This window comes from Coffea eugenioides, chromosome 8 (assembly GCF_003713205.1).
Source record: "Coffea eugenioides isolate CCC68of chromosome 8, Ceug_1.0, whole genome shotgun sequence".
Classification (NCBI taxonomy): Eukaryota; Viridiplantae; Streptophyta; class Magnoliopsida; order Gentianales; family Rubiaceae; genus Coffea; species Coffea eugenioides.
This window is the reverse complement of record NC_040042.1, coordinates 44,143,802-44,168,437: the sequence shown is the minus strand read 5'-3', so window position 1 is coordinate 44,168,437 and position 24,636 is coordinate 44,143,802. Positions and strand designations below refer to the sequence as shown.

Sequence of the window (24,636 nt, the reverse complement as noted above, 5' to 3'; positions counted from 1 at the left end):
GGATATAAATATTTGACTATGGAGAACGGACACAATAGCTAAACCTTAAACTTTCTCCTTTTTCGCCCTTAGTGTCATCACTTCAATAAATTAATAAATAAGTAAAATAACATACAATGCAAGTAAGGTCTGTTTGGATTGATTGTTTTTTAAATATTTTACTATAGTGTATGAAAAACTTTTTATTGTAGATGTTTTTTCATGAAGTTTTTTCATGTCTTTTTGGGATATATTTTGGGATATTTTTAAAGTTTAAAAATTTTTGTATTATTTTTAGCCCACCATCGTCGCCACCTCTCTCTTTCTTCCTCCTCCTTCTCTTTTCCCCTTTCCCTCCCTTTCCCCGCCATGCCTCACCTTTCCCTTTTCCCTCTTTCCCGATTTGGCTGAGACTAGATCAAAACCTTTGGTCACGACATTATGGCTAGATCATAGGAAGGGGAAAGAAGGGGTGGGGTATGGCAGGAAAGGGGAAGGGAAGGTGAATGGAGAGAAAACAGGAGAAGGAAGAGGGAGGGCGAGGAAAGAGGAAAAAGAAGAGGATGGTGGCTGTGGTGGATAAGGGTGGTGGTGGTGGGTGATGGTGATAGATGGAAGAAAAAAATGGTATAGATTTTATTTTTTATTTTATTTTTGTATATTTGAAGTTGTTTTTAATATATTGTATGGATGTGATATTTTTAAAAAATTTTTTATTTGTGTGTTACTGTAACATTGTATATAAAAAACTTGTTTTTCAAAAAATGAGGAATCCAAACGGAGTAAGTTGTTTTACCAACAATCAAAAAAAGACACAAATTAACTAAGTAAAGACATTTATACACTCTAACTCTTATATATATATATATATATATATATATATATATAACTATCATCAAAATATTTTCTATGTTAAATGTAATTTAAGTGTAAAAACTAAGAACAGTATTGAGAATTTTATTAGTTAGCATTTCAAATAATTCTTGAGAAACTTATGTTACTTCATCCCTACTTCCCAACAACTAATTTATTCCCTTTTTCGTTTAAGTTCGAAGTCAAAATTAGCTTAAAACAACATACCCAAAATCCTGTTTCTTTTAAAAATTTACTAGTAAAGTAGTAGTACTAGTTTGTTGTGCATAGACGGAAAAATGAAAAAAAATATTAGCGGGAAATTCTTTTGTTAAATTCTTAAAAATTATTTCGCACTAAATAGATCTTGGATGAAAAGCCGTTACGTGCCCGATTTTAAACCACAACCGTCAACCGTTTATTTTCCCTCCATTTCTGCTACCTGCCCGAACCAATTCCCCGTTTCTTCCTCCTCGGCCACGCTAAGCCATTTCCGGTTAACCTCCGCCGCCATTAACCACCACCATCAATGGCCAATTCAATGGCATCAATTCAGCAGGGTCGAATCCGAGTTCTGAAACAGGCATCAGGGCCATCCATTGACCGGGAGAAACTTAAGGGTCCAGTAGTCTACTGGATGTTCAGAGATCAACGGCTGCGAGATAACTGGGCTTTGATCCACGCAGTTGATCAAGCAAATAAGGCCGACGTACCCGTTGCCATAGCTTTCAATCTATTTGATTCCTTCTTGGGTGCCAAAGCCAGACAGCTGGGTTTTATGCTTAGAGGCCTTCAAAAGCTTCATCAAAATCTTCAAGGAATGTCTCTCAATATCCCCTTTTTTCTGTTTCAGGTATGACCAGTTTACCCGTTGAAGATTTTAAGCCTCACCCGTTTGAGATCGTTGATATAGCACTTGTGTAGTGTACCCTGATCTGATTTTAATAAGTTCCATATGCAGTTTGTCGGTTTGGTGACCCAAGTAGTTTTTGACCCAATTATGATTATCAAAGAGAATATAGTTATTCATCATCCTGCATTTTTTCTGTAAGCTGCAATTTAACTTTGTCGGTATGGTGGCTTTGTGTAGCACTGGTCATAGCTCAGAGTTGGCTTTTGGCATGGGTGTAAGAATGTTGCTATGGAATTTCATAGATTTTGGTTTAAAAAGTTGGTGCTATGGAATTTCATAAATTTACAGATTTTCCCACATGGATGAATGGTTGGAGTAAGTGAGCGAGAAAATCAGTAGGGATTTCAGTTAATGGGCTCTGTTGCTTTATTTGGTCGCTGATATAGTGATTGAGAAATGAAAATCTGGAGGGTTCAAAGTTCAAACTAGTTCTTGGACGATTAGAGATTGAAAAGACTTAAACTTTATGCTGAAGTAGTAAAAATTTTACATTTTGTTTAACTGGGGCAGGACACGTGAAGAATAGCTGATTGTCATTGTAAAGAGTAGCCCTACTGAGATAGAGGGGATATAAGGATCATATATTTCAGTGTCTCACTTGTTAAGTTTGTCTTCTAAAAAACAAAACCGTATTTATTCAATGGTCGTTACTAGTTGGATGGTGAATTTCGTGTGAGGATTGGCAGACAGTATTGAATTATACATCTGTACATAAGCAGACAAATTAATGGGTTCAAGAATTTCAGACTGATCCTTTTGTGGTTTGGTTTAACTAGGGGGAAGCACTGGACACAATTCCCAATTTTTTGAAAGAATGCGGGGCTTCACTTTTGGTGACAGACTTTTCACCCTTAAGGGAGGTCAGGAATTGGAAAGAAACAATTACTGAGAGGTTGGAAGATTCAGTATCAGTTCATGAAGTTGACGCACACAATGTAGTGCCTATTTGGGTGGCATCTGATAAATTGGAATATGGTGCTAAGACCATAAGGGGTAAAATCAATAAATTGCTTCCTGAGTACCTCATTGATTTTCCAACACTAGGGCCTTCAAAAAGAAAGTGGCCTATTCTGCATCATTTTATAGACTGGGATAGACTAATTGCAGATGTTGTAAGGTAAGATGCTCTTAAAAATTTTAATGAATTGTTGATTTTGCTCTAGTTTGAGGTAGGAGTTTCTGCACTTCTGACTATATGACCAGGAAAGGAGCAGAAGTTCCTGAAATTGCATGGTGTGAACCAGGTGAGGATGCTGCTATGGAAGTATTGATGGGGAGTAAAAATGGGTTCTTGACTGCCAGATTGAAGAATTATTCCATGGATCGGAATAATCCGCTAAAGCCCAAAGCACTCTCTGGTCTCTCCCCTTATCTGCATTTTGGGCAGATAGCAGCACAGCGGTGTGCCTTAGAGGCACGCAAAGTTCGGACACTATCTCCACAGGTTTTCAATGGATTTAATTGATATTGTGTTTACACCTAAGATGTTTTACATCAAATTTATTTAATGTTCTTCTCCTCACTGGCATAGTTGATCACTCAATTTTATCATCCAACTGGATAATTCATGTATGTTCATTGATTGTGAAATTTAGTGGTGCTGCTTGCCTGGATTTGTTTTAACTGTGTGTGTCTAGCTGCCTCGTTATGCTGCAGTTTATTTTTGTATATGTCTCTGGTTGAATTTTCTCTTCTCCTTTTCATTTCCTCTGTTGTCTTATACTTGACACGAAGCTCATTTGGTACAACCTGCTGCTTTGAAGGGAGTTGACACATTCTTAGAGGAGTTGATTGTACGCAGAGAACTAGCTGATAACTTCTGCTTCTATCAGCCCCATTATGATTCACTACAGGGGGCATGGGAATGGGCACGCAAGACCTTGATGGATCATGCTTCTGATAAACGTGAACATACATACACGTATGTGAGACTGCTATTTATGTGTTATACACACTACAGGTTTCTAATACTATTGATCAATGACTGCCATCTGCTGTATAAGATGATAGTTTTGAGACCATTGCTTTTGCAGGATGCAACAATTGGAGAAGGCACAAACTGCAGACCCTGTAAGCTATAAGATATCAATTTGGATATAGTAACTCAGAATAGCAATACACCTTTACGGTGCTTTTATACACAGCCATAATGTTCTCTGATTATTGACTCAATTTTGTGCTGACTCACTTTACTGACCTGCAGCTCTGGAATGCTTCTCAATTGGAGATGGTTCACTATGGGAAGATGCACGGTTTTATGAGGCAGGTTTTTCTGATGTTGCTTGCTCTGGACTGTTACCGTTGTGATTTCTCTCATCCTTTGTATCTCGTTTTGTTTTATCCTCTCTTTTTTTTTTTTTTTTGTTTCAAAATAATTTGCAGAATGTACTGGGCAAAAAAGATTCTCGAATGGACAAGTGGTCCTACAGAAGCTCTTGCAATTGCTATAACTTTAAATGACAAGGCAAAATTCTGACAAAAAATACTTTGTTAAAATTCTGATCATAGTACAAGATCTGAACCTCATCGACTTTTATCTGCAGTACGAAATTGACGGGAGGGATCCAAATGGTTATGTAGGCTGCATGTGGTCAATTTGCGGTGTACATGACCAGGTTGGTAATCTGAACCTTCTTCTGGCATTTTACTTTGGTAATCCTGAATTGCATGCCAATGCCCCTTAGTTAAGATATGCTCTGTGTGCTGAGTGTTACCAGAGATCCTGTTCTGTGTTCGCTGCATTCTCAACGATATGTGCTTGTGTTGTCTACACACTACACACAGGGTTGGCGGGAGCGTCCAGTTTTTGGGAAAATAAGGTATATGAACTACGCCGGCTGCAAGAGGAAATTTGATGTTGATGGGTACATTGCATACGTGAAAAGGTTAGCAGGTGAGAGTAAGAAAAGAAAGGCAGAAATCTAGCTGAACCATCAGGCAAAGGAATTCTGCCAGTAGCATTTAGATTGATTGTGTGTTTGCTCGAGGGCATTCGTGTTTGTGAGCTGGTGGAAACTGTTTTTGAGTCTCGTTACCTGGAACAATTTACAACCCTTTGGTGGTTTCTTTCGTTTGTAGATTTATCTCTCGAGCTCTTTCAAATATCTGTTCATGTGTAGCTTTGATTTTCTTGTTGAAATCGAATTCTTCGACTCCCTAGTGGGAGAGGAGGATTTCATTGACTCAAATATTGTGCTTCTCTAACCAAAATGTAAAGCAAAACAAAATCCCTCGTCTTCAAGTAAGGACCAGAAAACGAAAAAAAAAAGGGTAAACAACAAAAAAGCCCCCTGTGGTTAAGCAATCATACATAAAAACCTCCTGTGGTTTCATATCATACCAGTCGATACCCCGTGGTTTGAATTAACCTGAAAAGTGGACGGAAATCGTCAAATATTCGGCGTGTGTCTTAAACGAACTGCAAAGGCGCGTGCATGTGCGAAAAACAGATTTCCACCACAAACTTTCACCTGATATGCCTATTTTAGCCTTCACTCTTTAATAATAAGAGACTAGCTTCCGTTTCTTCTGAGTCTTCATGTTCGGCCAAAATTGAAAATTGAAGGCAGCATTCGAAGCCTGTGCAAGTAATCAATCAAGCAGAGCTTGCTGGCTAGCAAAAGAATTGCAGGAAACAAAGCCTTAAGGTAAAAATTTGTATATATTCGGTCTGCAAATTCTGAAGGAAAAGTGGAGAAAGTACCCCAAGATGTTTTCCTCAAGCTCTCGACCAACAAGCGGGGGAAATGGAGGCAGAGGTCTTCGATACCAGTACAAGGTATGTAATTGTCGAAGGAAGGCAAAGCTAAAAATTGTTGAGTCGAAAAAGCCATCGAAAGGATTGTTATATTTTGTGTGAAAAAGATGAATGTGGGTTCTTTTCATGGTGTAACCCAATTTACAGAGACGAGCCAAATCGAGATGCACCTGTTCCCGTAGTGAGCCAACCTGTTGAAGAAAATGCGTATTTGGGTGGCGTGCTCTCGAAACTGGAAAATTTGGACAATGAAATGAAGAATTTGAAATTGCTAGTTGGAGGGTTTGAGAGTATGTGTTTGATATAAATAGAACAGAAACGCAGCTTTTAGGGGAGAGGTTTTTGACGGCTAAGGTTAGAGAGTAAGGGGGAGCGAGAGAGAGGTTCTGGGACGGCAAAAGAAAAACCAGGAGGAGAGTAACAGAGAGGGGGGCGCGACAACTACAAAATTTGGTTGCCATTTCAGGGAACCAAAATCTGGTACCCAAGAACTTCATTCAATCACCACAAAATTAGTAAATACATAAGCCAAGTGTATGCAGAACATAAATTCAAAAAATGGCCTCCCAATTTAATCTGAAATCAATAAATAACAATTTTTCTTGTACAACATACCCCAAAACCCGAATCGAAATAGATGAGAGATGATATACTAACCCATTTTTCTTCGATTTTTTACCGCAAATCTTCACTTCCTCGTATTCTCCGTCGATCTTGATATTTGATTGAAATAACAATCGAAATTTTTGCTGAAAATTGGCTAGAAAAGGGGCTGCTCTATCTCTCTCTCTTCGTTGGTTTCGATAGAATGAAAGTGCAAAATTACTTCTGCAATTTTCGCTTATATCAAAAGGGTATTTTCGTCTATTCACTCAGCTCCGTCTGTTTTGCCGATTTCAGTCCACTTTTCAAGTTAATTCAAACCACGGGGTATCGACTGGTATGATATGAAACCACAGAGGACTTTTATGTATGATTGCTTAACCACAGGGGGCTTTTTTGTTGTTTACCCAAAAAAAAAACAGAAGGCCAGCCGGAGCGTCAATCTGCAATTGCATGAATTTCGGCGGACCAAATAGCGTCACTGTGTTTGGGGCTCTACAATGCGAAGGAAGTTGTTCAATACGGAAAGATAGAGATGTTTGCCGATTTAGTAATCACTATATCCAAAGTGATGTGTTGCCAACGGAATGTCACGAAAATTAAAGACAAGAATTTGGCAAGAACAGAACCATCACCCTTAAAAAGAGAGCAAGGAGAGACTTCTCAATAGCTAATACACTCGACAACACAAAAAATGGGACCTTGCATGAAATGAATGATATTTATACACACGGACTGATTGCTTCCTAGAAAGTCAAAAGTGGTCTTTTCCATGGAAAGAGAGTGATTTTATACATGCCGATTGCTTCATGGCTTCAAATCATCACTTACAAGTTACAACACAAGCCAAAAAGCAATTCAAAGGGAAGGAGGACGACACAGCCCAAATAATACACGACACATTTGCAATAGCAAACTTAAGACGACCAAGGGATGACCTATTTGTAGCAAGCGAAGAGCAGGCATGGGAAAAATCGTTTGACCACCTTGTACCCCTCATGCTGACTATATCTGAAGATCATCTAACGATATCTGAAGATCATCTAACGATAAGTCTTGTGCGGTCAACAGCTTCAATTTCTGCCCATAACAAATAAGCATAGTTGTTGAGTTTATATGGATTCTAGTAGGCAGTCAGCATACTAAAAGTAAGACTAGAAAAAAGACTCGAGGCTATGTCTGTTTAATTTGTGAAATCTCATTCTCCATTTTCCACTTTCCAATAAAAAATATCGAATATAATCTCTCAGTTTCAAACTCTTTTTGCCAAATGTCTTATTACAGTTTAAGGTCTGTAAAGGTCTCCAAAGTAGAAGCTAAAACTTCAATAAGACCACAAATTGCTTGTGCTTAATTTATACGAGTCCCATGGCCACATATGAACAGCAGTAATTAGACGATACATCACCAACTAGTGAATCAGTTTAGAATAAAACAAAATCTCAAAAACACCAAGACAGCAAGAAACGTTATCAAGTTTAAACATATTTTAGTCATCAAATAATGATGAAACATGGGAGGTGGTAGATGTTTTCATCCTTTAACAAGCTGCCCACACCACCAAGAAATACTTCAATCATGATCACATTTCAGAAGCAGTCACATTTTCAATCTTCGTCCAGACCACCAACAATTCCCTCCCTCATACAGACGCAAAAAAAAAAAAGGTCGGGATAATGGAAGATGTCAAGAAGAAGTAAATAATTCCCTCAGTATTTCCAAGTCCTAAGGACCTAATGCAATATCTTACGATATGCACATTTACGTTGAAATTCCAACAGACACCAAAGGGGAGAAGCACAAACAAATAGAGGTAGAATAGCAAGGATGGATAAGTCACATACCGTAATAAATTGTGGAGGGTCATCGAGACTAGATGAACCAAGAATAATTTCCCTCTTTAGCTTTGTGGTTAATTTATGACAAACTCGCAGCTGGAAAAAGAATAGCCATTGCAATAAATATAAGAACGAATGTAACAAGAATAACATCATATAATAGTAGTTTGCATAATGGCATAAAATGAGCCTGAGGATTAGGAAAGCCTTATGAAACAAAAAGAAACAGAGGCTTACCTCTGATCTAGTTGCCCCACCAACTATAAACACGAAAATCCGTTGACCCATGCTCTTGAAATCGCTAGATGCATGCTTCAAAATTGAATCACTACAAGAAAGGAGGAATAAGCTACTTTTTCTAAAATTAAAACCAATATTTGCAACGGAAGGTATCAATAAATGTATAAAAGCAACACTCTAAAGGTGGAAAGTCATCAAATGTTTTTAATCCATTATCTTATATCAGCAGGGTGAAGAAGTAATGCCAACTAAAAATGCATTCAAGAAGAAATAGTAAAATATGTTACTTGTGCTGAAGTAGGAAGATAGACTGGTCTTTAAAAAGTAAGCAGGTATTTCAAGCCTATGATCAGTATTATTAGCCATTTGGTGCCAATGTGTATGGAAACAGTACAAAAACAAAAAACAACTTGAGCTTAAGAATACCTTGAATAGCCATCATCAGAGTTTCGAGGGCGGGCCCATGTTGCTGTCCGTCTTGATCTCACTGAATGTGCAGCTGGAATTTCCCCTGTTCTTACTGATGCAGAATTAGAGTTCCCGTGGAATGTTGCACTTGGGTCATTCATACATGGGTAGTCATTCTTTGCGAGTTCACCTTTGCTCAATTTTTCAATGAGTACCTGAAAGGTGATAATAGCATCAGCAAGGCGTTGTGTTCTTTCCAAGTAGTGTAGTACCAGCTATTTCTTATTTGAGTTTGTAATCAACTATACAGCTTTCTCTAACTCATCAAATGAAGCATTAAAAGGTCAAAAGATAAATTCCATTTACTGATATCAAGGTCTCAAACTAGTACCCAAGATCAATAAAGACCATAGCATGGACAAAGCTTTACCAGACCGTATAGGTTGATCTTGGTTGAACAACTAAAATTAGAGGTACCTCTATCATAGGGTAGAAACGTGATAGTTGCCAAGCCACTTCTTCACCAGGACGGTCTTTTCTGGCAGCGTGTTTTTTCTGAAACAAATTTGCAAAAGAAATAGTAGTTATTGTTAGGCAGTCTGATTTAATTCTGCGTCAGAATTCGGGAACCAATTTCACTATACCTTGTGTACATCCAACTTCAAGGAGAAAGGCACAATAGAGCTTTTTTTGCTGTCTGCTGCGCCCTCAAGCAATCTCATGTTATACACAGCATTCATATCTTCTTGCGGCAACCTAGCGAGCTACAAGCATATAGGGTCAGTAAAAGCAGCTAAAATTAGATGACGTTTTGATGCATGTAACACAAAATTTTGACCAAGTCATAACAAAGATGACATTTTCAACATGTGAAATAGATTAAAATGCGAATGTGCTGAGCAGTCCACATTGACATCTGAAGTGATGTTTGATCAGTATGAGTTGCAAACATGCACAAATACCCGTGGATAACAAGCTCCTTTTTTCCCTTTCTTTTTTGCCCAGGGATTCTTAAAGGGAGAAGAAGTCTTCATTTCAGTTAATACTTCTGTTTGTAAAGAAATAGGCAGTGGTGCAATCTGCTTACCAGTTAACGCAACAATTGTGGAGAACTCAAATAAACTAAAAGTTACGTGCAAAATACATATACATATACATGCATACATATAAATACAAGTATATATATACATATATATATATATATATATATATATATATGTGAAAGCACAAGCGTGCGTGCACACACACATATATGACATATGTATATGTATGTGTGTATGTGGTAGCTAGGTCTTGAATGATTTACTATTTTTGAGAAGCTCATAAAGAATGAGAAATGGGTTCTCTAAAAGTAATCAAGAAAACTAACCTCCATTAGTTTTGCAATTTTGTCTCCCTCAAACTTCTCAGGATGAACAGCTGCATAAATCATCAGCAAGCGCAACTTATTCTCACGTGTAACGTCCTGCAGGAGGAGGAAGGTAGGAAACTTAAAAGACATACATATCACAGTGAGAAGAATTCACAATTCAAATAGTTCTAACCTGGTTTGTTCTCAGGAAATCAATGACATCCTTGGTTCCAGCATCTCCAAAAACAAGATCCTGCTCTAATTTCCCAACTTCTTTTAGCCCCAATTCCCTTATAATTCTGTTAATTTTTCCAGCAATCTGAAAAAAATGGCTAGTGTCAAACCATATTTCTTAGAGTACCTTATAATTGAAAAATGCAGATCAATACATGAATCATACTCCATAATTTTGTATATCATCAACTGTTTGTAAAGATGCAAGGCTCTCACTTGGTCTCTCCACTTGTTAATGCAGATACAAGGAGCAGAAATTATTCCTAAGGACAGCAATCAGGCAGATATAGAAGGCATTCAACTTGCAGTAGTGCTTTCACACGATTGGAACTCATATGCATCAGGACAGAATGAATGCAGCAACAGAAATTATTAATTCTTATTACCCACGGAAGTATGATAGCATGGCCTTGCAAAAGGAATATGTTCGCAACAAGCACAGACGATTCTAAAATTTTCAAACTTTTCAGAATTGAGTTCATTGAGATGCAAGATTTTCTCCTACCAATTTCTACTGCTATTTTCATTTCCATTCTTGCAGCAATTCATTATCATTCAACAAAATTCAGCATATGCATGTAAGAGAAGTAAATATCAACACTGTGACTCAAATTGTTGGCCCTGTTCCATATTGCTGGACCTTATCAGAAGCTGCATACGAAAAATTTATCTGTCAAAAAGCTATGCATAGAATTGAAGCAATATTTACCATAATAGTTGTGAAGTGTCAGCTCTTATGAAAATAAGCATTCAAGATGGTGGCTGATAAGTAAACTGCTTTCAAACATTACTCCGTAAACTTAGAACGAGTCAAAAGGCAATGGTACAGAGCAAAAGACACTTTGATAGAATACAGGTATAAAGCATATGGATGCACTACTACAGCAATCTTGAAGGCATTCAGATAATCAATGAACACATTTCACATAAGAACTGCCATGATGTCATTTGAAGAAGCCCAAGATTGAAGACCTAGAAGCTGTCCCATAAACAACTTTAAAAGTTCTTTTGCTTCAAGGTTTACAACAAAGTAGTAGAAAACAACTGGTTCACAAGAGAAGCAGAACCTAGAGGAAATACTAGTCTTAGATGTCTAAGCAATAGGTAGCTCACATTCAATAAGTGTTGTACTTCTTAAAATAGAAGGGTAACAGACTCAGGGGCCCGTTTGGGGTTATGCGAGCTTATTAAAAAGCATTTAAATTAGTAGAGCTTTTGGTCAAAGTACTTGTAAAGTGCTTAATCACATTGTTTGGGTGCATACTTGCATGTGCCATTTTGAATTTCTAAAACATATTTACTTCTTCATTTAGTTCAAAATTTATAATCAGATTGCTAAAGTTATTTTTTTTTAATTTTTTGAAATACAAAAGTTGCTCTAGAAGCATCAATTTTGAGCTCCTGCTGAAAGCACTTTAATAGCCAAAAGCTCTACTCCTAAATGAAAGGAATTATGCTCACCAAACACATTAAAAGTGCTTTTATCCTCCAAAAGCACTTTTTTAGCAAAAGCACCACAACCCCAAATAGGCCCTAAAACTGTATGGAACATTTATAAATTGTCCTGAGTACAAAAATGACAAATAGAATTTTCCAAAACCCAAAAGTATAAATAAAATTGCAACATAACGATCAGGTATGTGACACTCACATCCACATGAAGGGAAAGCTTTTCAATCTGTTCACTGTATTGAGGCAAAGCTTGAACCATCTTCTGCAACTCACGAGTAGACAATTCACCACCATCTCTATATACGAAATAAGTGTCAGTGATCACAAGGAAATAGAAACCAGAAGCCAAACATAAAGTCAGACACAAAATGATCAACTTCCCAAACTTCATGTGACTAATATCCTCATGATTTCTATGGAGAACAACTGAACATTACACTTCTATGCTTCTCACTATCCAACGGTTATTATATATCATTGAATGGTTTATTAGAATACATTAAACAAATACCCTTGTTGGACCATTGAAAACACTTGCACACAATTCAATATAGATTGACGTTAACCTGGGCTTCCATCAACAACAAGAAGGTAAAAGTTTATCAAAAGAAGATAACAGAAACACGCTGGATTTGATGCTAACAAATTACCTAAAAAGGATTAGCAATCTTGCCTTACTGCTAATTACTCAATCACAAGAAGTCCACTTAACTAAAATTGCTAACAAAGAGCATCCAGGAAACATACTTCCAAAGAAGTCATGTGCTTCTTCATTAAGTAAAGAAAACAGAAGTTAATCATGGATGGACAAAATGAAATTACGATTAAGTTCCAACACGAGTTTTGAAGGAACTATACAGGTGGTTCAAGAAAAGGGTAGTATAATCACACATCCCAATGGATAGACACTAGTCACCGAACACTTGACACTCTTAAGGTCTAGTCAATCAGAAAAACAAATAAATGAAATATTCATGGGTTATCATGACTTAAACACCTAAATGTTCGATATTCCAACTTGATTTGAGGAAGAAAATGTTGAGCCTTATAAGGATAAAGATAATGACCCAAACTCACACTATAGAGGAGGCTGATTAATTAAATCACATGCAGAAGTCTTCCAGATCTACATAACACAAGCCTCAATGAACAAAAGTAAACCAGTGTATCTTATTTTAATGGAAACACAAAAATGACCTTAATCTGAAGTCAAAACATTAAAAATCCTCTCTCAGAACAATAGTTGACCACTTTAAAGATAAAAATCATGTGCAATTTGACTTTTAGCTTGTTTGCACAGGAAATATAAATGTTGTCTAGATACAAGGATGATGGATAAATAGGATAAGTGCAAAGAAGAAACCAAAATCGAGACTTCCCACACAATCAGTCTAGTGGATAATCAACAGAACGCCATTAATGATAAAAAAGAAAAACAAACCTTGAACCTTGATGCATTTGTGCAGCTTTGTTCTTTGTTACAAAGTTTGTCATCTTCTCATGCAACCGTTCATTAGCCTGACAATAAAGTTCATGATCAGAGAGAATCCCAACTAAAACAGTTCTCAATCAAATTATTAAGCACCACGCATACATCTGCTATGTGCGAATGACGAAGCTCCAGCCAGATAGGATCATGATCCTCCAATAGGACCTCTTTTTTCTCAGGAACACCAGTTTTGCTTGGAACCTAGTCAGAGTAATTATTACGTGGGCAGCTGAGTCATCCAAGTATTTAAAGCAACAGGGATGTGACTTTAAACTTACCTCATGGACATATTTATTACCCTCCATATTTAATAGATCATGGCACATGGCATCATATGTCCATTCATGTATAATAGGAGCAATCTATCCAATCATTTGAAAAACAATAAAAAGGGTATGTCAAAATTGTATAAATATATCTATGCACTGAACCACAAGATTAACCAATTGGTGCAACTAAAATACCTGGTCCACTGATCTATCAAGAATAAGCAATTCACATGTTTCTGTTTGTGGGTAATTTGGGAGGTTAGCTTTGTATTTCATAAGACAATTCCAAACGGCAGCAGCAAGCTTTGTAGGAATTAGATCACGGAATGTTGTCATTGTAGTAGGATCAAGAGATTTGGCTGCACGGTAGCGCACAAAAGGAAACTCCTGTAGAAAATCAATATCAAGAATGCTTCATGATTGTTGTATGCAGTACTAATCATGATTGAAGAATTTTCATTTACTTACCCGCAGAGAAGCAAAAACGGTAGCAATGCTGGTGCCCATTGCGTTCAAACATGCATCAACTTTGCGTGAACTTTCTTCGTCACCAAAAAGTTCCTCCAAAGCCCTCTCGTTATCTGTGATGAAACCCTAGATATTGACAGCAATTATACAATCACAAAAGTTTAAACTATATAAAAGCAGAGTAGCCAAGGGTAAAACATTACATTTTAGTCCTAGAGGTTTCATTCATTTGCTATTTTATTTGTATATAATAATTCTGAAGAGTTAATAAAATAGGTTTTCATAATTTATCATCTTAATCTTAGGGAGTTAAGCCACTTCTATTCATATCATCCAAAAAAATTCTTAAACTTTAATTTTTTTCCAGCCATTAAAATCCGATTTGAAACTATAGAGATTTCAAATGAAGTTTAAGATTTAAAAAGAAATAATTCATTTAAAACCAACTATAAATGATTAAGTAATGCAACATCACATACCTGGCTATCTATGGTGAAGTATTCCAAGTTCATCTGCAGGTTCCATGCCCAAAATGACAATTTTAACAGACTATATAAATATTTAGAAACAACAAACAGAATCTCACAATAGATTTCGTGACTAGAATTGTGTAACCTCTCTCAGAGCACCAATGCGAGATAAAACACTTGTATCCCTCTTTATCTGGTTAACCAACTCTCTGGGCACAGGTGAACTAAAGAATACAAATGCCCTGACAAGGAAATAAGGGTAGGGAGAGAGAGAGAGAAGCAAGTTACAATCTGATTATCAGAAACTCCTCTTTCATTTTTCTTCCTAGAAGGTGGAAGAGAACTAAAATAAGTAGGCAAAAAATGAACTATAAAGTTCTCTGCGTACTTTTTATACAAAGGCGATCTTCCGGCCATGTCAGACAAGAAGATGACAACACTGCACATCAAAAGAAAAGGAGAAATGAGTCAGCAGGAATAGCTGTTATGCCCTGAATACCAAAATCAAAAGTTACAAATATCATATGTTCGATAAACAGAATCTGATGTATGAAACACTGCAGCGGATTAAATCAGAATTAAAGGACCCTAAATCATCAATTGGCGTGAGTTTTCAAAGTAAACACCAAAGGCAGAATCAAACAACCATAAAACTCAAGAATCCAGGTAAAAATTGGAATCTTTAAAAGCAATTCTTGTTTAAGCAAGCAATTCAATGGAAAAGAAAGGGGCATATCTACCTAATCTTTCACATAAACGGTAAGTATAGTTAGATCACTTTCCAGCTTATAAAGTATTCACTATGACATCACACACCATCAAGAGGATTAGACAAGTTAGGTTGTTTAAAAATATCGAACTAAAAGTTTTTGAGAAGTTAATGGAAATTACTTTTCTTTGGTTGGCTGAATAAAATATATAGCATCCATCGTAGGTAAAGGCTGCCGTCGCCTGTGTATGTCCTCCACCACTGAAGCCAAAATGGACATTATAAGTTCACAAAATCAGCTTAAGCATGTTAACATATGAAACAGCACAAATATGCATAATCATAATTAGCCCTTCAAAGCTTTCAAGCTATTTGATAAACTTGAGCACAGCAAAATTTTTGCACCAGGTAATCTGAATAACATGAAAAAGTAAGCCAGCCCCACCAAACAACAAGAAAAGAAAGCAAAAAAAAAAAAGGAAAGCACAACACAATTGTACTAGGTGTTTGACAATTTAACAACAGGTTATAGCTTTGAAATAAACTTTTGGCTTACCACTTTGGCTGTGAAATAAGTGGACTCTTCTCCATACAAATAAAAGGGATTTCAACTATATTTTGCTGTCTTACTGCAGAAACAGATATAGCAACTTCTTGCGTACACATTAACATTATTTCAATCCCAGCAAGTCAAGGAAACTTAATTATTTTGTCATGATTCTCCTAGAAAACACCAATTTTATTGGTGTTTTCTGGAGAAATATACAGTCGCAAAAGCTATTCAACTCAAGTCACCTGAAAGTGGGCCTCAAAATGCTTTATACAGAGAGAAGTCTGAGGCCATGCATACAAAATTGGGTGGAACCTTATATTACATACATGCCATGTAGACAACAAGGGTCCCAATACTAAAGCCAGAATTACAGAAGAAAAGTCATTGACCAAAGTTAAGCCATAATAGGTCAAGCAAATCTGACAAGCCACTGTGGTCCAAAAAATATGTATAAACCAGAATTTGTGCTTAAATTGACACATTCTTTGGCCAACTCAATATTTATGTCAACAATACATCTAACCCCACATATTACAAAGCCAATTATTATTCTCAATATATCTTTAATTTTGTAATGAATAAGCATAACTGTCCCTTAACCCTTTTCTCTTCATATATTCTCACTGGTCACAATTTCATGCTTATGATCTCTGATATAAAACCATCATCTAAATGATACAGGAAGTAAGAGCAATGAGTAGTCACCGCTGCAAAATACTGAGTACCAGATATGGAAAGCTGTAGTTTTGACATTTAATGGAATCTAATAAGAAAAATATATTAAACAAGCTCATCTGATAGAAAAAAATACACGCATTAAGGGCACAATGTTGCATATAAATCCTGCCATGTCACACATCAGAATAAGAAAATGGCGAGCAAAATAAACATTCTGGAAGACCAGCCTTCTAAACTTACATGAAACTCCTTCCTCCGTAATGTCCGCCATCTTGCATGCGCATGACATTATTTTGACAGTCACTTTGTCCATGACAAGCACCTATACATATGGCAGTAAAAAAGAGACAGTAATTAAACAGAACGAAGACAGACACAGAAACAGAATAAGAACCAAAAGAGGAAAACCAAAGGATGACAAGAAAAGGTCAAGAAACTAAATTTGAGCTATAGAAACATATTAAGCTTCACATTAATAAAAAAAAAAACAATAACACTGGTATTATACTTTAAGCAAAATAGTTTGGCAGCAAAATCATTCTTATCACCCAAAAAAAAAAATAATGGTGGAAAGTTTAACCCAAGGAATTAAGTAAAAACAACAAATTCTATTATGTAAGAACTCATTACCAAATTGAGAAAGCTAATAATGTAGCAACAGTAGCACCAAATGGTGACTAAACATAAATTCAAGTTGTTCACACCTTCCAGGTTGATTTAGAATCTCCTGTTTTTGTAGATCGAAGCATTTCATATAACAATCCTGCAAAAGGTACAAAGGACTATATGAAAAAGATCAAAGAACTACTTCCCTTGCTATGTGTATAAGGATGCAATACCACAATCAGTAAACAGTTGTGATTGCACAAAGACTAAACAAAGACTAACTTTATCACAAAAAAGATATAACTATTATGTGTTATATACATGACAAACATGAGGAAAGTAACACGTTCAGGTAGCTCAATCTGCAAAAGATAATAGAAAGGATTATTAATCATATTTCTTCATCATAAACAGCACAGAGAACCAAGAATTAGGGTATCAGAAGGAATTTGTACAGCCATGCGGAATTTTTTTAACCAAGGGACAAGAATAGACAACAAATAAGCCATCCATTTGAGGAGCAACGTCTAGTGAAAAACTTGGACCACAGAACTGAAGACTATAGCACATCAATTTTGTTCCATAACTTCCATATATCTATCAGCGTTAGGATTTGTTCCCATGCTTCAAGTCCTATGCTGTTGCATCCCTAACCAACAAATGGGGGTCATAGGCTTTTAGACATGTATGTTTGGAATTATTCTTTGTACTAAAAACCATACACTGAGGGTCATATTAAACCCATATTCCCATCCACCCTACAGCAGGGGCCAAACCAGCCTAAGTCACTGAAAATGCACCTTGTGCATAAAATATTTTAAGAAAAACTAGTGGGAATCTAGTACAAGATGAACCTGTAGAGCAAATACATGGACCAGAACTAGTTTATCATGTCAAAATGGATGCTCATGACAAATATGACTCTTCTCAAACATACTCCAGTAATTTTGGCTACAGTGAAACTCTAACCAACAGCATAAGGAGTAAATTACTATGAATTTTAAAGTACATTAAAGTGCAGATGCAAATTCTAGTTAATGTACAGTGAATTTCACTTTAAATTAATACAAGGGATGGTCTTCATCCTGACCCTAGGCATTCTTTTTTAGTGATAATTTTTGTTACTGTCTATACAAATTTGACTTGGCTTCAGTTATGCATGACGAGAAGATGACTAGAAACATGGACTAGGCGATGATGCAAAACCAATTGGCAAGAGAAGAGTATGAAATAAAATTAAACATAAAGCTGAAGTTATAGATAATGTCATAATACATATCGACGACATCTAAGCATTTCAATAATTGCAAGTCAAGAATATCTAACAAAAAAACTTTAGAATATCTAACAAACGTCTTGGCTACCCACAAATGAAGCCTAAATTCAAGATAATCAAAAGCTTTATCTACATGAAATGATTCCTTATCCAACTTTTCACCATAAATTGAAATTCAATTTGAAATAACCGAACACATCATAGACATGCTATTGAGGTTAGTGAGTTAATATAAACATACGCTGACAAAACATTTTTCCCTTTTCTCAAATTGAATGAACTGGACCAACCAATTTATCTGCTAGGAAAATCAAGAATTATATTTTGACAATTCACTTCATGATTATACGTCTACAGATCCAAAATTTTAGTAAATACTATGCATCTCCAAAAAATCAGCTCATCTCAAAGTGAAGCAAACCACAAGCTACGAGGCGTCTCTCAGAATTGAATACACGTCCACAATACAATAGGGCATGAATCTTCTTGAAAAAGTGACATCAGAAGTCTTCTCAATTACTACATGACAAATCTACTAGTAACAAATACAAGTTCCCACCTTTCAACAGATAATCAAACTTTTCGGCATGCGCCCTCCTGCTGTTCTCTATCATGAGTGAAAACATTTTTTATGGGCTGTACTCAATTGTCCAGGGTAGCAAGATAACTCAATGATCGACCCTCCCTATCAGCGATCCAATTCTCAGGTTAGGAAATTTATCCCGTAGACTAGTCTATTGCCCAAAACACTTCTAGCGTACTGGACTTAACAGTGAGCACTCATAAAGGCATCAATTTCTATTCTCAGCTACAATTCATTCAAGGTAATTAACCATTAGCTTCATTACTCACAACAAATATTGTTACTTAATTAACATTTCCTTTTTTCTCCACTACAAATTAAATAAGCATATACTGAGAGAATGAGAAAGAACAAAAAGAAAGCGAACAAAATCACATTTCACATTGCTCAGTAAAATTAACCGTTGCTGAATAAGTAAATCCGTCAAAATTCGATCACCAACTTTATACAGATAAAACATCATCCTCAAACCTCGAATCAACCATACTTCAACTAAATTAAACACCATTAAGTTAAGAAACTTACTTTCCCGGCTAATTTGTCGTAAATTTTTGTACTCGCCGCCCTGCGACGACGTATCGGAATCAGACATCGACATGATGAATTCAGCTCTCCAGTTTTCTTTTATCAAACCGACAAAAAACGATCGATCGGAGATCGGTTTGATCGAAATCCGGAGTGGTTTAGCGACAGAACGGCAGCGTTGGGGAAGAAATGGAGGGGTCCCGAAAGGTAATTATATGGGGGGCTTTACGGGTTGACTATTCACGCCCGACAGTTGAATATTTCGTGACCCGAACGCTACGGATAATTTCTTGCCTCTTGCTTGCTGGGTGACTAATTCAATATCCGGCAGTCGGAACCGGGTCGGACCGCAGAGCCGCGGACGGATGGTCACAAGTTGAAATCACTGTCATGCCCTTATCGGGGCTTTGGACTTTGGATTGTTTGACTAACCTTTCCGTGATAAGTAAGGGGGCGTTTGGTAAGAGGGTATCGGAATGGGGTTATGGAATAAACCCCATAACTCATGTTTGGTTTACTGGTATTGGAATTGAAATATTGGAATGATATCTAAAAATATGTCATTTCTCCATTCCTGACTAAGTTCGTGGGTTTTGTCCAAAACCCAAATCTTATTCCCGGTCCCTCTTCTTCCTCTCTTTTTCATTATTTCCGTCGCCTTTCTCCCCCCAATTCTCTGCCCTAATTACCCCTTAAAAACACGACAAGCTGGAGCTTTTGCCGTGGGAAGAAGAAAAAAAACGAATGAAAACCACATCTGTGCTACTAGAGAGGTACGCAAGTTTTCTTCTGTTTGTTTTCTTGTTCCAAGTTCTCTATTCTCCAAGTCCATAAACAAGAATAATTTGTGCAATAGTGGATCTTCTTCTGCTGATTCTCAATCTTCCATTTCCCTTGTAGATTGCTCCTTAAAAGGTTTGTATCTCTAGTTTCTTTAGATTTTTTGCTCTTGGGAGCAGTACGTACTATGCTTTCTGTACGGTCCGGCAAATCTGCACACTTTTCTTATTTTGTTTTCTCTTCTGATATTAGCAGTTAGCAGATCTTCATGATTCTTGAGCTTTAGTGCTTCTTTTTTGTGGGTTCTGGCTCTTTTTTGTTTTGTCTTCCGCTATTGACTTTGTGGGGTCAAAATGAAAATCATAGTTTATTCCATCATCTTCTTGAATGCTGATCTCAAATGCAACCCAAAAAATGCAAAAGAATCCAAAACCAATAAGCATCAGATTTGTATCAATAGGATGAAGTACGGATCTGCATCATATCACCAAAGGTTCCCCACTCGCAAATCGAATTGGAATTTAGGCGTTACTCAAACCATTGATTTTGTGAGTTGAGTTATCACTTGAAACCCACCTACTTCATATTGGTGCAAGATTAGAAGTGCAGACCGTGGAATATTATAAATTTGTTAAATAGCCTGAAACCCGCTTGCGGGTTTCCCCCTTATGTAAAATGACTAAAAGCTGCGTTTCTGTTCTATTTATATCAAACACATACTCTCAAACCCTCACCTGAAGGGTGAGGATGAGAGGGGAGGTTTGCTGGGCATCCTAGGGCCCTCCGATGGGCATGTGCAACTCAACGCAGCTTGCATGTAAAATTTTTTTTTTTTTAAGTAATTTGTTAAATAGCCTGCCTGAAACCCGCTTGCGGGTTTCCCCCTTATTTTCGTCTATTCACTCAGCTCCGTCTGTTTTGACGATTTTCGTCCACTTTTCAGGTTAATTCAAACCACGGGGTATCGACTGGTATGATATGAAACCACAGGGGGTTTTTATGTATGATTGCTTAACCACAGGGGGATTTTTTGTTGTTTACCCTTAAAAATACAAAAACCTGCATAACTCTCCCCAACATATGACAAGATTATTAATAAGATTTATGTAATTTTTCTTTTGAAACTCTAAGACAAGGTTTATTGTCAATTTTACAGGTAAGGTTAAAATTGGAAATTTATTAGATTCCATTCCGAAAGAACCAACGAACCAAACATCAAGTATAGTAATGATACCCATTTCAGATACTTGAACCAAACAGATGTATTGGAATGAAAGGTCTCATTCCAAACCCAGGATATCCGATTCCAAATCCGAATCCGATTCCAAGCTGCGAACCAAACGCCCCCTAACTTATTTGAAATTATACATCTCAATCCCATCTTTTCCGGCAGATTTGATTTTCTAATTTTGGTTTGAGAGTTCTAAATTGCTCTATTTGGCAACTTTTTTTTTTCTCAAAGTAGGATAAGATCCTATTTAAGAAGCGAAGAGGAAAATAAGAAAATTGAATTTATGATCTCTAATTTTTTTAAAGATTCAATTTTAACTACAAAATCAAGACTTTTTCGATATTTGGCAGCTGATTTGAAATAATGTTCATTCTGCCTAAATGCGATTGTTTTACAAAAATAAAAATAAAAATAAAACGCTGACCCTTTAACTTTTACAAAATATGATTCTTATGTGTCAAATTGTTACACCAAGCTTTGGCTATTTTAGTATTTTTAACATGGTTTGTGTGGAGGAACTTTCAAGGAAGTATAACTATATATATTTGGAAAAAGAAAAAGAAAAAAAAACCGTGTATATTCGTCAGTTGTTTGGTTTTGGAAGAAAGGTTTTGTGGAGGGTTGTAAATGCGTTTAATTTGAGGAAGGTGTGAAGGGTTAGATGACACGGTTAGGTTTTGTTGAGTTTAAGATAATTCAAATAATGCATACAAGTTAAGGATGGAAACCGTAAAAGGGCTTTTGTTTCTGGAAGCTTGGTCTGCTATACGATGTCAGAGGCCTATTTGCTTCTTCTAATCTTTTTGTTGGCATGTTCCGTGAACGGACGACGAAAAAACATAAGAAAGAAAAATCTTTGCATGGGAAGAAAATAGCGTCATAAAAATGTGAAATGGCGTGATGATTATACATACAACGTTTATTATAATACGATTAATTCAAGGTAAGATAGGATGAGTAGGAATCATAAACTTCTAAGATTACAGAGATAAGCCCGCGAAAGAGATATTTGTGTTTCATAGTTCCAAGGCGGCAATTTTTGTTGTATCACACACATGCTTTCATATGAAACACTAAAAACGTACTGCCTTTGCATTTCAATATAACATTATATGTTTTTACCTCAACTGATATTTTGTGTTTGAAGGGATAGTCTCGAGATTTGTAACGATTGCAGTCACTTTTCTTGAGTTTTGGAAAACTGCATAAACGCACTCCTAGAAAGTATGTTTTGATAACAAATAGAGTGATGTAAGCATAAAAAGTCTAATGAATATCCTATATTGCCCCTATTTGATTTATAAAATAAATTAAATGACAAAAGAAATCAAATATTAGTGTTACTTGTCAATTCAAAAAATTTTATAGGAAAAATTTAGTCCATGTTTCAAGACATTATTTTTTTAATGTTTGGACTTTTTTTCTTTACTAAGTTGTGAAGAAATTATTTTTAACAAATGCATCCCTAGTAGTCAGTTATATATAAAACGAAGCAAGAAATCCATTTTAATGACTTAGGAATTGAATGTAATGTTTTAGGTGAGATGATGTTAGAGTTTTTGGATAAAGAAATATTTGCAAAATGCTGTTTATTTTTCCCTTACACTCACTTTTCACTTGGAATATATAGAGCTATCATAAACACTAGGGGATATAAGTGTAATTTTTTAAATTTCAAGGGTGGTGGCTGCAATCATCAGAAACCTCGGGGGAGCTTTATGAAATTATCGTCTTGTTTGAAACAACATTTGCAAAAGGTGCGATCTCTCCAAGATCATTTACAATTTCATCAACCTTGACCTTGTTTAAATGCTCAAAATTCGAAGCCTATTTCGGTGACAAATTGGTCGATTGCCATGAGAGTTGTAAACTTTATAAGAATGAATTAGCCGTTCAATAAATTAAGGTCAAAACCACAAATCAAGAAGAAGAGAGATTTTAAAAGCGCAACTAGGCCTCCAATGCATTGCTGTATTGTTATTCTCCATTTGGCAGACCTTTCAAGGACCAAATATTGTACTTGCATCGATTTAATGAGTAGTACTTTGTAAAAGAGGATAGGATATACAGCAGAGGACCGCTTCAAATCCCGTCCCTGTTTTGGCAGAAAAACAGGATTGAGCATTTTTTTTTTCCTTTATTAAGTTCAGTGATTGCAAATGAATTTGAAACTCTTCCTAATACTAAATTGAAAAGCATCTTTATTCTTTTACACTTGTTACTTAGCGTGTGTGTTTTGCAATGCATATGTTGGAACTCTACAATTACCACGAATGATTTTACAGCCCCTTCCCAGTCGAAACTTCCTAGTTCCCAATTGATTAACCGGACACCAATCTGCTAGTTCAAACATTTTGATTAAGTATCCATCTTTCTTATAATTAATCGGAAATAGGTGCTGAAGAGGCTTTGATTTGGTAGTTAAAGGTTAAAATGCCAAAATATAGAGATTCTAAGTTCTAATCCCCCTATCTCCTCATCGTTCTTAAATCCCACCCCTCGCCTTCTTTTATCGGACTCATCAGAGCATCACATTTCATTTATTTGATTCTATTTTGTAATAACAATTCACTTATAGTTAGTTTTTTATACAATGCCAATATATACAGCATACGCTATCATGTTTGAATGTATGTCACATAATTTGAATTTGACTTTATGATATACATCTAGATGAAACATCAATTCTTCGTTTATTAAGTTATTTTGTGATCCAATCCGAGTATCTGGTGAATTTCTGCACCACATTCCACGATAACAGATTACAGAAGTCAGAAAATCTACACTGGCTAAACAAGTCCGTTCTTGTGGTAGGTCGCACCATGCAAGCTTTGGTCGGTTCATTATAACCGCAGCCTGCCATGGCAAAACCACAACCATTCCCCTCAGAAAGAATCCTCACAACTTGCACGAGTAGGCTATTTTCAGTGCGACTCCCACGGGGCAATCTGCTAATTGCTGGGCCCTAAATGTGCGTTGCTGGTGCTGCCCACAGAGAACAGCCTCAGCCCTGGATTTTCCACTACGGCAAACAATAACAGCTAATGAAACAAACAAAAACGATCATTTTGACTTGTATTGACATGATAGCACAACGTGAACTAAAGGAAGCTGCAAAAGTAAAGAAATTTCGTTTTCTTGTTTACGTACAAAAGACCATGATGTTGAGAAAGGAAAAAAAAAAAAAAAGAAAGAAAGAAAGAAAAGAAAAGCTTTGACAAAATTCGAAAGAATTGCATCTCATCCAGGGCAGCATGCACTTGACAGGAGAGGAAACTGAAGAAATTTGTGTCTAAAGTGACTAAACAGATGAAAATCCAAATTGACTTGGACCAACACACGAGAAACTCAATACCAAGATAACAACGAGAA

The 24,636-nt window shown here is 36.4% G+C and overlaps 2 protein-coding genes across 5 annotated transcripts; one reads left to right on the top strand and one right to left on the bottom strand.

Moving 5' to 3' along the window:
• The first annotated feature begins 1,240 nt into the window (after positions 1-1,240).
• Positions 1,241-4,932, top strand: LOC113781000 (deoxyribodipyrimidine photo-lyase). 4 transcript variants are annotated; one of them, XM_027326820.1, is made up of 9 exons: positions 1,241-1,684; positions 2,521-2,861; positions 2,948-3,188; positions 3,508-3,665; positions 3,778-3,814; positions 3,948-4,006; positions 4,127-4,208; positions 4,288-4,359; positions 4,529-4,932. In XM_027326820.1, exons 1-9 carry the CDS (start codon positions 1,361-1,363, stop codon positions 4,667-4,669), a joined length of 1,455 nt encoding a protein of 484 aa, XP_027182621.1. In that variant the 5' UTR covers positions 1,241-1,360; the 3' UTR covers positions 4,670-4,932. The 4 variants fall into 4 exon arrangements, with proteins under 4 accessions (XP_027182621.1, XP_027182622.1, XP_027182623.1 ...); XM_027326821.1 differs by having other exon boundaries at positions 4,462-4,932; XM_027326822.1 differs by lacking the exon at positions 4,127-4,208 and having other exon boundaries at positions 4,529-4,619.
• Positions 4,933-6,775: 1,843 nt separating this feature from the next.
• LOC113781055 (SNARE-interacting protein KEULE-like) lies at positions 6,776-19,457 on the bottom strand. Its single transcript, XM_027326892.1, has 21 exons — positions 19,254-19,457; positions 16,968-17,026; positions 16,504-16,585; positions 15,215-15,293; positions 14,712-14,762; positions 14,469-14,565; positions 14,333-14,365; positions 13,854-13,979; positions 13,581-13,772; positions 13,395-13,478; positions 13,222-13,317; positions 13,069-13,145; positions 11,827-11,923; positions 10,135-10,260; positions 9,960-10,055; positions 9,235-9,354; positions 9,068-9,145; positions 8,609-8,805; positions 8,180-8,270; positions 7,949-8,038; positions 6,776-7,184 (listed from the first exon to the last, which is right to left on the bottom strand). The coding sequence occupies exons 1-21, from the start codon at positions 19,324-19,326 to the stop codon at positions 7,110-7,112; spliced, it is 2,019 nt and encodes a 672-aa protein (XP_027182693.1). The 5' UTR covers positions 19,327-19,457; the 3' UTR covers positions 6,776-7,109.
• Positions 19,458-24,636: the final 5,179 nt, after the last annotated feature.